General features: G+C 36.2%; 1 protein-coding gene across 1 annotated transcript in view; it reads left to right on the forward strand.

Moving 5' to 3' along the window:
* KNL1 (kinetochore scaffold 1) overlaps positions 1-14,178 on the forward strand; it is a 58,359-nt gene that overhangs the window by 30,132 nt on the left and 14,049 nt on the right. Inside the window, 6 exon segments of the mRNA XM_060168779.1 lie at positions 3,006-3,144; positions 3,537-3,604; positions 4,008-4,106; positions 11,246-11,361; positions 13,276-13,366; positions 13,949-14,065. Coding sequence (XP_060024762.1) covers positions 3,006-3,144; positions 3,537-3,604; positions 4,008-4,106; positions 11,246-11,361; positions 13,276-13,366; positions 13,949-14,065 — 630 coding nt within the window.

Here is a 14,178-nt window from a genome sequence, read left to right on the forward strand (position 1 = left end):
TCTCGGGTAACTAGGAATTGATTATTTCCAATTTTATATATACATATATATATATATATATATATATATATACCTGGGGAAATATTCCTATGTAGAATCTTAAGAAATTAATTGACTAGCAGTTAGACTTAAACACAATTTGAAGTGACAAATGGTCACAAAAAATGAAATGGAAAGTAGTACAAAAATTAATATCAAAATTGTGTAATTCTAAATATTCTGTCACTTCTAGTGTTTTGTCATTTTGGCTTTGCATATTAGAATCTCTAGCCAGGGTATATGTGGTTTGACAAGTCATCTTCAGTGTGAAAATATTTGGAGGGTAAAAAGCTTTTTTATTATGCAAACTGCTTAAAGAAAAGCTGGACTGAATTTTCTTGGCTAGTGAGGATATATAGAAGCTGAAAGTCCATTTCTTTCGAGGATGGGAGAATGCGTAGATCAAGCCCAGTATCTCAAAGTGAAGTGAGTGAGATTATGTGTTTATTTAAAAGTCATAGAAGGTTCTTTATTTTGCAACATCTAGGCATTTTGGAAGTCCTGAGGTGACAATGTATGATAAAAAGTAGAGCTAGTGAATTAACCCATTTGTAAATATCTTTGTTATAATTGATAAAAAAGCAACATTTTGGACATGGAATTGTTAAACCCTCAGCTGAGAAATGTACGTCAGGACTTGTTCATTAGGTTGGCAGCAGAGGGGCAGAAGGAAGTATAAAGGTAGGGCTAAATGTGGATGTGTTCATATTTAAATTTTGATGATAACCATTGATGTATGTGTGTACCTCTTGGCTATACTATAGGAATACATTAAGTAATTCAGTGGAAACGTACCTCCTTGCTAATACTTGAATAGTTTAGATCAGGTAATGAATCCTCTTAGAAGCATTATACTTTACGTACTCTGTTGCATTATGTCTCATTTTTAATTGAACATTAAGGGAATGTAGTATTTTAATCATAACTCTGCCAATATCTTTATCTAGAGGCCTGTTGCCATTTTTGTCTTTTATGAAATTTTTGTTGCCAAGAAAGGCAGGATTACATTTTTTCCTTCCAGATTGAGTTGGTTTAGTGTATTCTTGGTTATCAAAATACTCATAGCTTTGGGACTTTGAAATGTTAAATATTCATGATGTGTGAAAAAGCATGATACATAACTGTATGATCTTAATTACATAAAAATGGATGCTAAGTTTTGTAGGTACACAAACGAGACCTAGGACGACACATCAAACAGTAAACTGCTTGTGATTGTGGATGACTTTGTTTTCTCTTCTTGTGTTTTTTGGTTTCCTATTTTGCATGTGTTATCTTTTAAGAAATAAGTGTTATTTTAAAAACCTTTAAAAACAAAGGCATAGATTTTAAACGTTGAGGGAACACTGATTTGGATAACTTGTCACTGAAACTGAGTTTTACAGGTGGAGAAATAAAGATTAGAAAGTATAATAGGTTCATAGGGGGCTTCCTTGGTGGTGCAGTGGTTAAGAATCCACCTGCCAATGCAGGAGACATGGGTTCAATCCCTGGCCCAGGAAGATCCCACATGCCACGGAGCAGCTAAGCCTGTGTGCCACAACTACTGAGCCTGCACTCTAGAGCCTGTGTGCCACAACTACTGAAGCCCGCGTGCCTAGAGCCCATGCTCCGCAACAAGAGAAGCCACGACAATGAGAAGCCCGCGCACCACAACGAAGAGTAGCTCCAGCTTGCTGCAACTAGAGAAAGCCCGTGCACAGCAAAGAAGACCCAACACAGCCAAAAATAAAAAAACAAATAAAAATAATGAAAAAAAAGAAAGAATCATAGGTTCATAGAAACAAAGTTTAAACTCTGTTAAGAAATACGTAAGTAAGCTTAGAAGATGATTTCATTGGTTCTTTAAGGTGAGGTCCTAGGGAAATTGTTCATCTATGAAGCTTTGAGAAAGTTGTAACAGTAATATAAAATGTATAACTGAATAGATTCTATGAAAATTAGTATTATTTTATTTAATAAATATTTATTGGGTATCTGCTATGTCCTAGGTCCTGTTTAAGTCCTGGGAATGCTTCAGTGGGATTTACGGACAAAAATCTGTTCTCATAGAGGTCACATCCTAGCACTTAGACAAGGAATATATTGCCCTTAAAAACATAAGTAGGGCTTCCCTGGTGGCGCAGTGGTTGAGAATCCGCCTGCCAATGCAGGGGACGCGGGTTCAATCCCTGGTCCAGGAAGATCCCACATGCTGCGGAGCAGCTAAACCCGTGTGCCACAACTAGTGGGCCTGCATGCTGCAACTACTGAAGCCCACATGCCTAGAGCCCGTGCTCCACAACGAGAAGCCACTGCAGTGAGAAGCCTGCACACCGCAACAAAGAGTAGCCCCCGCTCACCGCAACTAGAGAAAGCCCGCGCACAGCAATGAAGACCCAACTCAGCCAAAAATCAATAAATAAAATAAATAAATTTTATTTTTTAAAAAAATATAAGCAAGTAGGTAGATGAAAATGGCATTTAAGGGCTGTAAAGTCAAATGGTTAAAATGGTAAAAGCAGGACCATATGACTTATTTGACTTCAATCAAAGGAGTCTTGGTCACCTGGGGAAGGAAGTACTAAAGCCTGGAAATAAATGCCTTCTCTGTACTCCAGACAGAGCCATTGTGTACAGCCGGTATTCTCTTCTGGTTTTCTGCAGTGTGGTAGCCCTGACCATGGTGACTAGTAGTTGAAAAATCAGATAGGTCAACGTTTGGTAGCTCATATGATATGGCTGTAACCTAGATACCTCTGGGAAACATTTGCTTATATAGTATAACGCACAAAGTTATTTCTATATATTTTTAAATAAAATTACTTTGAACTCTAAAAGCCTTATTCTAATTCTTTATTAAGGTATTTTATATGATTATAGATAAATTTTATAGAAGTATTTCTCTTAACATTGAACACTTAGTCATTATAAGTATACACTGTCATAACATTATTCTTATGATGTTTCTTTACTGATCATTTCAGATTTTTGATCACCGTGCTGAAGGAGCTATAGAAAAAAATGCTAACAGTGTGTTGATAAAAAGCCTGAGCAGGACCCCATCTACTTGCAGCAGTTCTCTGGATTCAGTCAAGGCTGATGGGACCTCTCTGGACTTCAGCAGTAAGACCTTCATGAAGGCTAAATAATAGAAGTCATCTGCTTACTTGACTAATAATATATTTCAGTTCAGGAGATATTTGAAAGTTGTATAAGCTTTTTGGGAGTTGATAAGTAAAGTCATACTTAGTTTATTTTTAATTCTTAGTTATTTTAATAAATTGAGAAGTGTATATTATGAAAGTGATTTTCGTAAGAGGCTTATAATTAGTAGAGAAACATATATGGAGCCTTAAAACTGTAATACACTTTGCCCTACAAACGACTGTCTTCCCAGAAAAATCCTAGCAGATAGCTTCAAGAGCTTGAACCACACATAAACCTGAATAATAACTAAAATTAAGTTTACAATTTAATTTTGACATATTCATCACTTGAATTTGCTTTACTTGTAGCACACCCCAGTAGTCAAATAGAATCACAGTTCCTCAGAGATACCGTTTGTGAAGAGAGCTTGAAGGAGGTATGTTAAAGTAGTTCTCATTTCTAATGCAACTAATTTCCTTATTTTGTTTTCTCTTGTTTAATTTTTTTTAATTATGAAATGTTTCAAATATACAGGAGACTAGTTTTCTTTTTTTTCTTTTTTTTTGTTAAGGATCCAACATGGCAATTAATTATGTGGAGTAGAATCACAATTGGAAGACCTACGTTTTGTTTTGTTGGGTTTTTTCCCAATTTTACTGTTACTGAATAAACTTAAGAAATAATATTAGATAAAATCTGCTTATGTATAGCTTACAAATATCTGGATAGTGTTTCCACAAATATATGCAAAGTACTTTAAGCCATTTAGAAACAAAGGTGGTGGTTATAGTCAAAATGACTCACCTTGAATGGTCATGCAAACTTTTTTTTTTCCTCAGAAGCTCAGAGATGGGAGAATAACAATAAAGGAGTTCTTTATACTTCTTCAGGTCCACATTCTGATACAAAAACCTCGACAGAGCAATCTCCCAACCAAAGTAAGTTCAGTTTCTTGGTAAAATAGTTATCTCAGTTAAAATATATTGTACTTGTTTACTAAACCGCATCAAAGCAAGCATTTATTAAAAAACAAAAAAAGAATCTAAGGAAGCAAATTTTCCTATAGAAGGTTTTCCTGTAGAAGGTACATTTGGGGTTAGCATAAAAATTGATTTTTTTTTAAATTGATTTTTTAAAAAATAATCATGAATTTTGAAAATGTGAAAAATATTTTTTTCATTTCTTGCCATCTATTTTGTTTTTTATACTTTTTCCTGAACATACGGTTTTTAAAAAACCAAAGTACAGCAGAAGTTTGTTTTTTGGGGTTTTTTTTTTTTTTTGGTTTTTTTGTCTGCATTGGGTCTTCACTGCCACGCACAGGCCTTCTCTAGTTGCGGCAAGTGGGGGTTACTCTTCGTTGCAGTGTGCGGGCTTCTCATTGTGGTGGCTTCTCTTGTTGCAGAGCACAGGCTCTAGGTGCGCAGGCTTCAGTAGTTGTGGCGCACAGGCTTAGTTGCTCTCCGGTATGTGGGATCTTCCCAGACCAGGGATCGAACCCGTGTCCCCTGCATTGGCAGGCGGATTCTTAACCACTGCACCACCAGGGAAGTCCCCAGCAGAAGTTTTTTTGTTTGTTTGTTTGTTTGTTTTGTGGTACGCAGGCCTCTCATAGAATACTTAAATAATACAGTCAACAAACTGAGTTTAAAAGATTAATAGACAAACATATCACTTACATACAAAATTACACAATATTTTTTTCACTTAAGTCTGTCGAACATTTACAAAAGTTAATTATGCCCTTGGCCACAAAGAAAATGGAAAAAAAAAATGGAGATTTCGTGGACATCATCTGATCTTAATCCAATAAAATTAGAACTAATAAAAGGACAAATATCTTAGCTTCTTGGAAATTAAGAAACACATTTCTAGTTAACTCATATCAAAGAAGAAATCAAAACTATTTAGAAAGCAAAGTAAGGAGAACATTTAATGCCAAATATATGGGATATACAGCAGAAATTATACTTACCAGGGAATTAAAAGCCTGAGATATCATTGTTATAGAAAAGACTCTAAAAATAAAGGATTTTTTAACACTCACTTTAAGAAATTGGAAAATGGGGCTTCCCTCGTGGTGCAGTGGTTGAGAGTCCGCCTGCCAATGCAGGGGATACGGGTTCGTGCCCCAGTACGGGAAGATCCCACATGCCGTGGAGCGGCTGGGCCCGTGAGCCATGGCCGCTGAGCCTGCGCATCCGGAGCCTGTGCTCCACAACGGGAGAGGCCACAGCAGTGAGAGGCCTGCGTACCACAAAAAAAAAAAAAAGAAATTGGAAAATGAACAATAAAATAACATCCATAAAAAGGCAGGAAGACAGATTTAATGCAGGTAAATAGTAAAGTTATTGAAATAGAAAAAAAATAAGTAGAAAATATAACAAATCTAAAAACTCGTACTTTGAAAAGACAATAAAATAAGAAAACTCTTAAAGAGCCTAATTAAGAAAAAGGAGAAAGCTAAAATATATATGGTTGAGAAAGAAGACATGTCCACAGATTAAAGGAGAGATTAAAAGAATTTTTTTTTAATCCACCAACTGTGACGACAAATTTTAAGACCTAGATGGTTTTTCAGAAAAACATAAATTACCAAAATTAACCCAGGAACTGGAAAACTCTAATTAACTACCATTGAAATTTTTTTTTTTACAATTTACCATTAAAATTGTCACTAGGACCAGATGAGTTCTAACTTTTAAAGAATAGATCCACACATACATGAATATTTGGTTTATGACAAAGATGCCCCTGCAGAACAGTGGCCTTTTCTATAAATGGTGTTGCATCAGTTGGATATCCATAGGGAAAAAAATGAACCTTGATTCAAACTTCACCCTATACATAAAAATCAGTTCTATACAACACCAAAAGTACAAGTGACAAAATTAAAATTTGGAGCTCATCAAAATTTAAAACTTGTGTGCTACAAATAATACCATCAAGAAAGGGAGGGCTTCCCTGGTGGCGCAGTGGTTGAGAGTCCGCCTGCCGATGCAGGGGACACGGGTTCACGCCCCGGTCCAGGAAGATCCCACATGCCGCAGAGTGGCTGGGCCCGTGAGCCATGGCCGCTGAGCCTGCGCGTCCAGAGCCTGTGCTCCGCAACGGGAGAGGCCACAAAAGTGAGAAGCCCGCATACCGCAAAAAAAAAAAAAAAAAAAAAAAGGGAAAAGACAACCCACAGAATAGGAGAAAACATTTGCAAATCATACATCTTATAAGAGACTTGTGTCCAGAGTATATAAAGAACTCTTGAAACTCAAAAAGACAACCAAATTAAAAAATCGTCTGGGACTTCCCTGGCAGTCCAGTGGTCAGGACTTCACACTTCCAGTGCAGGGGGCATATCCGATCCCTGGCTGGGGAACTAAGATCCCACATGCCCCGTGGTGTGGCCAAAAAAAAAAAAAAAAAAAAAGCCAAGAAGCTATGCAAATGGCCAATAAACAAAATTATGATTAAAGAAATACAAATTAAAATGAGTTACTATCACACCCACTAGGGTGGCTGTAGTCAAAAAGACAAAATAATAAGTATTGGCAAGAATGTGGAGAAATTGGAATTTTCATACATTGCTGATAGGCATGTAAAATGGTGTAGCCACTTTGGAAAACAGTTGGGTATTTCCTCAAAAAGTTAAACATAGAACTATTATATGATCCAGCAATTCCACTTCTAGGTATTTACCTAAGAGAACTGAATACATACATCTAAACAAAAACTTGTACATGAGAATTATTCATAATAGCCAAAAAGTGAACTGATTATGAGTTACTTGAAGCTGGGATGGGGTGGAGGAGAATGGGGAATGACAGCTAATGGGTACAGGGTTTCTTTTAGGGGAATGAAAATGCTGTAAAATTAGCTGGGGCTTGATGTTGTACAACCCTGTGAATATATTTTTAAAATAATTTAATTGTATACTTAAATGGGTGAATTATATGGTGTGCAAATTAAATCTCAATAAAGCTGTTTAGAAAGAAATCAATTATAGGAGGATTGTCTATCTAACGTGAAAAGTAAATCAAAGATGGAAACTGGGAAGATACTCATGCATCTTTTGGGTTGCCAACCTCATTATTCTTATCACCATAGTGCCCCTTCCTAGTAGAATCTCCTTGCCTCAGCTGAAGATGGGGAGTAGAAAGGTACCTAGGTATGCAGCCAGAGTCTTAGGAAAAGCAGAAAGAGTACCAGGGGACCAGAGAAAGCAGAGGCTTCCCCTTCCGGTAGGAACAGAGAGGATGCTGGCAGGGTGGAAGAGGGAGAGGATATGTAGGAAGCTAATATTTGAGGGTATGAATGCTCCCCTTTCCTCTCAGGCCTTACAGAGGTCAGGAGGGGCAGTGTTAGGGAAATAAATCTGGGAACAAACCCATCAAGATAGTAAGAGAAATCAACTATACTTCAATAAAATAATTTTTTTTTTTTACATCTTTATTGGGGTATAATTGCTTTACAATGGTGTGTTAGTTTCTGTTTTATAACAAAGTGAATCAGTCATACATAAACATATGTTCCCATATGTCTTCCCTGTTGCGTCTCCCTCCCTCCCACCCTCCCCATCCCACCCCAATAAAATAATTTTTTAAAAAAAGATGGTAAGAGAGTTCAAGCTATATCAGGAAAGAAATTTAAAAATCCCAAAGTAGAGGAAGGCCAAAGAAATGGAGTATGTATGGGCTGTGGAAAATGAGGTTCACAGCTATGGGCATCTGTTCCAGGACTTAGATGACTTTAGGGTAGAACTGGGGAGAGCATTTTTGAGGCAGGTGGGGAGATGTGTGGCAGCCCTCATAGACAGATGTACAGCATCCATATGTGTGTGTGCAATTGTAGGAGCTCAGCTGGCAGCACCGGCAAAAGGTACTATGTAGAAATATCAAATCACTATATTGTGTAACAAGAACTAATAACATAGTGTTGTAGGTCAGTTATATTTCACAAACAAACAAACTTATTAAAAATGAGATCAAATTTGTGGTTACTAGAGGCAGGCAGTGAGAGGTGGGGAAATAGGATCAAGGCAGCCAAAAGGTACAAACGTCCAATTATAAGATAAATAAGTGCTAGGGATGTAAGGTACAACATGATAAATATAATTAACACTGCTGTATGTTATCTATGAAAGTTGTTAAGAGAGCAAATCCTGAGTTCTCATCACAAGGAAAATTTTTTTCTATTTCTTTAATTTTGTATCTGTATGAGATGATGGATGGTTTTTTTTTGTTTGTTTTTTTGAGATGATGGATGTTTATTAAACTTGTGATAATCATTTCATGATATATGTAAGTCAGATCATTAGCTGTAAACCTTAAACTTATTCAGTGCTATATGTCAATTATATCTCAATAAAACTGAAAGAAAAAAAAAAGGTGCTATGGTAGTGCCCCAAGACCTCCTGCATGCCCAAGGAGTGGCTCAGGCCAAAACACTATAACTTACACCCTTTCAGTGCAGTTGAGGAACTACTGAAAGTACCCCTGCCAGGCCTGAAATACCCAAGAGCTGATTGTGCATAAATTGGGCACTTAATCAAAATAAATAAGTCAAGTGAGGAGGGTGACCTGTGCATATAGTCCTGGACTCAAGGTACAGCAAATTACCCATGTATTGCATACAGCATGGGCAGTTGCATCCAGTATGTACCCATAGTGCATGAGCCTAATATCCATTGGCACTTGGCATTCCTGGTGAATTTCTGAGAATGTGGTCCCATGTTTCACTTTGTGGTTATGAAGCTTCAAGAGGAAACCTACTCTTTTTTAAAAAAAAAAACTTTACTATTATAGGAATTTTCAAACATATACAAAAATAGATAATAGTTTAATGAAATCCCCATGTATCCATCACCAAACTTCAAAAATTATCAACTCTTTATTCTCTACATTTTCCTACCTCCCCACCCCTGTTATTTTGAAGCAAATCCCAGGCATCATCAATTTATCTGTATTTCAGTATGTATCCCTAAAAAGATGGGAACTCTTATTTTTAAAATATCCAAATACCATAATCATATCTTAAAATGATTAATTATTAAGTCAGTATTTATATTTCCCTGATTGTCTGCATTATTTTCCAATTTGTTAAGTTGCAACCCGGGTGAGGTCCAAACATTATAAACACTTGATATCTCTCTCTCAATTATCTTTTGAAGTATAAGGTCCCCTTCCATAACCCTCCCTTCCCCCCGCTTCTCTTTCTCTCTCTTCCTCTCTCCCCCTCTCTCCCCTAACCCCCGCTTTTTATGAGGAAGCCAGATTTTTCCATACTCTGTTAAGTATGGATTTTGCCCATTGTGTATACCCAAACTTTCATTTTAACGTGTTCCTCTGCCCTTTGTATTTTCTGTAAATTGGCAGAGGCCTTTTCAGATGAAGGGTTTTTTTTTCAAGTTTACTTTATAGTTGTACTTTCATCAGGAGATAGTATCTGGTGATGATGTGATGATCAACCATTATTTAATGATCAACCATTATTACTAGATTATCTAGATCTAGTAATTCATTAGGAGTTGTAAAGTAGTGATATCCTAATTTTCTTCTTTTTTTTATTTATTGTCTAAATACTTCTATAAAAAGAAATATTCCTTTATCAAGTATTTGGCTCCTATATGAAAGGCAGTCAGCCATTTTCCCAAGGAGGCCTGATTTCTTTGAGAAGAAGTATAGAGCTTTGATTTTTCTTTATAAATTTAGCCTTAAAAATATTTTTTAAGAAAGAGAGTCAACATCAGTTATAATTGCTTTTAGCACATTTTTACACTTTCTGAGCACATCTGTTAGAAAGCTTGTTACAGATAGAGAAATGAGAGTAAAATCTCATTCGTTATTTCCTTTTAATCTGTCAACTGAAAGGGGAGAATGAGAGGAAACTAACATTTGTTAGATTACTTCAGCAGGCCCTGAGCTTTGGTACCTTTTTTTTTTTTTAATATTTATTTATTTTTAGTTTTGGATGTGTTGGGTCTTCGTTGCTGCATGCGGGCTTTCTCTAGTTGCAGCAAGCAGGGGCTACTCTTCGTTGCAGTGCGCGGGCTTCTCATTGCGGTGGCTTGTTGCGGAGCACGGGCTCTAGGCGCACAGGCTTCAGTAGTTGTGGCATGTGAGCTCAGTAGTTGTGGCTCGAGGGCTCTAGAGCACAGGCACAGTAGTTGTGGCACATGGGCTTAGTTTCTCCGTGGCATGTGGGATCTTCCCGGACCAGGGCTCGAACCCACGTCCCTTGCATTGGAAGGTGGATTCTTAACCACTGGACCACCAGGGAAGTCCCACTTTGGTACCTTTTTAAAAGACTTTTACTTTAATCTTAAGAGGTTGGTCAATATTGTGCCCATTTTATAGATGAGGAGACCAAAGCTTAGAGTGGTAAAATGACTTATTCCGTGCCACACTGCCTATAAATAATGTACAGTTGTGGCGTTTTGTTTGGTTTGGTTTTTATATGTAATGAGCCAACTTGGTTTTTCCAATACTGCATTAAGGACATCAGAAAGTCATTGGATTAGAGCTGTAAGACATTTAAAAAATGTCCAAAAGACACTTAAGACATTTTAAAAATAATTAAATTTTTACTGATTTATTTTATGTATATCAGAAAAGTTTGAGTTCAACCTGGGATACAAGTAAGGAACAGGGTTAGAGAATAAAAATAGAAAAGCATAATCTTGGAAACTGGCATCTTTTTTCTTTCTTTTAAGGGAGAGGTTTTTGGTAAGTTTGAATTTTCAGGTATTGATAGTTTTTAAAACAATGCATAGCCATTTTCCTTTCTCCTCAATTTTATTGAGGTATAATTGACAAATAATGCATAGTCATTTTCAAATCACTTTCAATCCTATGAGTGGAACATCCACAGTTCCTCTAAACATCTGTGAGAAATTGACTTTGAGATTAGAGACTTTATTTCAGATTCCAAGTAGTAGCTTACTAGGTATATGAATTTAACAGAGTTTTCAAATTTTTCTTTGTAGAACTTTTTAAAATAGGCACTCTGAGACTTGAAACAGTTCTTGAACATGGTTTGGTTCTCAAAATACCAGTTTTGAGGGACTGATTTTTTTTTTTTCCAGTTTACTATAAACACATCACCTACTCCAGAAGACCTGATGTTAAGTCAATATGTTTACCGACCCAAGATACAGATTTATAAAGAAGATTGTGAAGCTCTTCGCCAGAAGATTGAAGAGTATGAAAGTTTTCATTTTTTTGTGTGTTTTGTTGGATGGGTAAATAATCTGTGTGGCAAGGTTTTGATTAGAATAACACCGGCATAGGAAAAGTTGATAGCATTAATTGGCAGTGTGATATAGTATATGGGAAAGAGTTTCAGCTTTGTAGTCAGACAGATGGAAGTTCAATCCTGGCTACAACAGTAGCTGTGTAACCTTAGGTAAGTCATTTAACCTTCATTTCCACATCCATCAATTGAGGATAATAATAGTAGGTAGAAATGAGCAGTAGAAATAGTGTATATAAAAAGGTTGCATGCCATTCTTAGCAAAGAGTAGGTCCTTAATAAGCAATCATTATTAGATTATGATATCATAAATTGCAAAAGAACATCTTTAAAAGAAGATAATACCCTTTAGAGATTTATATATAGTGCCTAAAATCAAGATTGACTTTGGGTTTATAATTCTATCACATTTGCCCTTGATTTGCATTTATAAAAGAACAAAGTTTTACTCAGACTATTGTCAGTGGTTTGGTATAAGTAGATGCTGCAGACTAATTTACAAATTAGGTATATCTAGATTTTCGCAGGTAAATCAAGACTTGCGACTCAAGACAATGTTTATATCATACTTACCTAGAACTGTCAAACTAAATTTGAGCCAATCTAACAAATAGAAAAGAAATGAAATAATCTTTTAAGAATCGTGTAGTTTTAAAACTTTTGGTGGTGAGCACACTGTAGTGTACATAGATGTCAAAATATAATTTACACATAAAATTTATATAATGTTATAAACCAGTTACCTCAATAAATAAAAATAATTAAAGGGAATTATGTAGTTTTAAAACTAGAAGTTTAAGATGCTGTTAAATTATAGTACTGCAGATTGCCTGATTTCTGGCTTGTTCATTCAAGAAATATGTATCGAGCACCTACTATGTGCCAGGCACTGTACTAAGTCCTGGGGTTCATCACTGAACAAGACAAGTTTCTTATCTTAATGTTGTTTAAAAGAGTTGGGTGTCTCAGGATTTGTCTGAGAATGTTTTGTTTTGAATGAAATAGGTAGATCTTGTATACAATGAAAAGTCTGTTTAGATGTGCTCTACTGTTTGATTTTGCACCTATGTGCCTGTATATAGTATCTTCTAACTCTGATAAAAATGTATTTCCTCTACTTATTAACAAGAAACTAATATATAACTTTGCTACTTTTATTAATGGTATTCTAGAAAGGTGAGATAAGACCAAAGTGAATTGGAAACCTTTACTTAAAATAATAGCTACGGGGCTTCCCTGGTGTCGCAGTGGTTAAGAATCTGCCTGCCAATGCAAAGGACACGGGTTCGAGCCCAGGCCCGGGAAGATCCCACATGCCGCGGAGCAACTAAGCCCGTGCGGCACAACTGTGGAAGCCCACGTGCCACAACTACTGAAGCCTGTGTGCTTAGAGCCCGTGCTCTGCAACAAGAGAAGCCATGACAATAAGAAGCCTGCGCACCGCAATGAAGAGTAACTCCCGCTCACCACAACTAGAGAAAGCCCGTGCACAGCAACGAAGACCCAACACAGCCAAAAATAAATAAATAAATAAATTTATTACCAAAAAAAAATAGCTACAACTTCACAACAGTAATGCATTCACACGCTTAAGGATTCTCTATAAGCGACGTATTTTCATTTTGGAACAAGTTGATGCATTGAGATGAGAATTCTATTTATTTGGGAGGGAAGTTTTGTTGAATCATAACATTCTTGAACTGTTCTCCAAGTGTTGAAATAATCAGGCTGGCCGCTGTTCCTGAGTGAATTCCCCTCTTTATGTAGAAAAGAACTAGGAAAATTAAGTATGCCTGTAGATCTGAGCTGATTCATTCTAGCTGACTTCTGAACTCCGTGCTAATTAACTTTTCTATATTTTAGATTAAAGCTTTCTGCACTGAACCAAGATAAACTGTTCACTGATGTAAATAGGAACCTATGGGAAAAAGTGAGACACTACTCTGATGAGGAGGTACTTTTTTCTCATTTTCTGAATGGGAATCAGTATAGACATTTTGAAAAATGTTTATTGTGAAATTAGTAACTGTTACTTGATAATTAGTGATGAGTTCTTTAAAATTTACTTCTCATATAATATGTAAACAAGATTTTATTATACATGAATGATTATTAATATATAATCTTTTCAAATCTTAAGTGATCAATTTAATATATGAAATATATTTGAAATTTATTGAGTTCCCTCCTTGTTTGCTTTTCACTTAGATTAAGATGGGGAAGAGATTTACTTTAATTGATTAAATAATAAGCAACTCATTTTATATTTGCCCTAATTAAAGAATTTTATTAACTAAGAGCCAGTCATTTTCTAATTTGTAATATAAGTGAATTAAAAGTAGGAATCAAAATTGAAATCTTTGGTTCTGGACTTAAACTATTAAATGGTATTAAATTTGCAAATGAGAAGCCTTAGGAATCAGAGTCTAGGATGGGCAAAGCTTAGCAGGTACCAGCTGAACCAGCCTTCCCAGACCGTTTGCCTTCTCTAACTCATTTGTTTGAGTGCAGTATAATCTTTGACTTTCCCTTACAGCTGAAGGCCTTTGGAATTTACCTGAACAAAATAAAATCACGTTTTACCAAGATGACTAAAGTCTTCACTCACCAAGGAAAAGTGTCCCTGTACAGCAAGCTGGTACAGTCGGCTCAGGTAATTTGAGACAGTTAAGAGCTTAGAAAGATCTATTAAAATTACTTTATAATTGGGGCTTCCCTGGTGGTGCAGTGGTTGAGAGTCCGCCTGCCGATGCAGGGGATGCGGGT

This window comes from Lagenorhynchus albirostris, chromosome 1 (assembly GCF_949774975.1).
Source record: "Lagenorhynchus albirostris chromosome 1, mLagAlb1.1, whole genome shotgun sequence".
In the NCBI taxonomy this organism is placed as follows: domain Eukaryota; kingdom Metazoa; phylum Chordata; class Mammalia; order Artiodactyla; family Delphinidae; genus Lagenorhynchus; species Lagenorhynchus albirostris.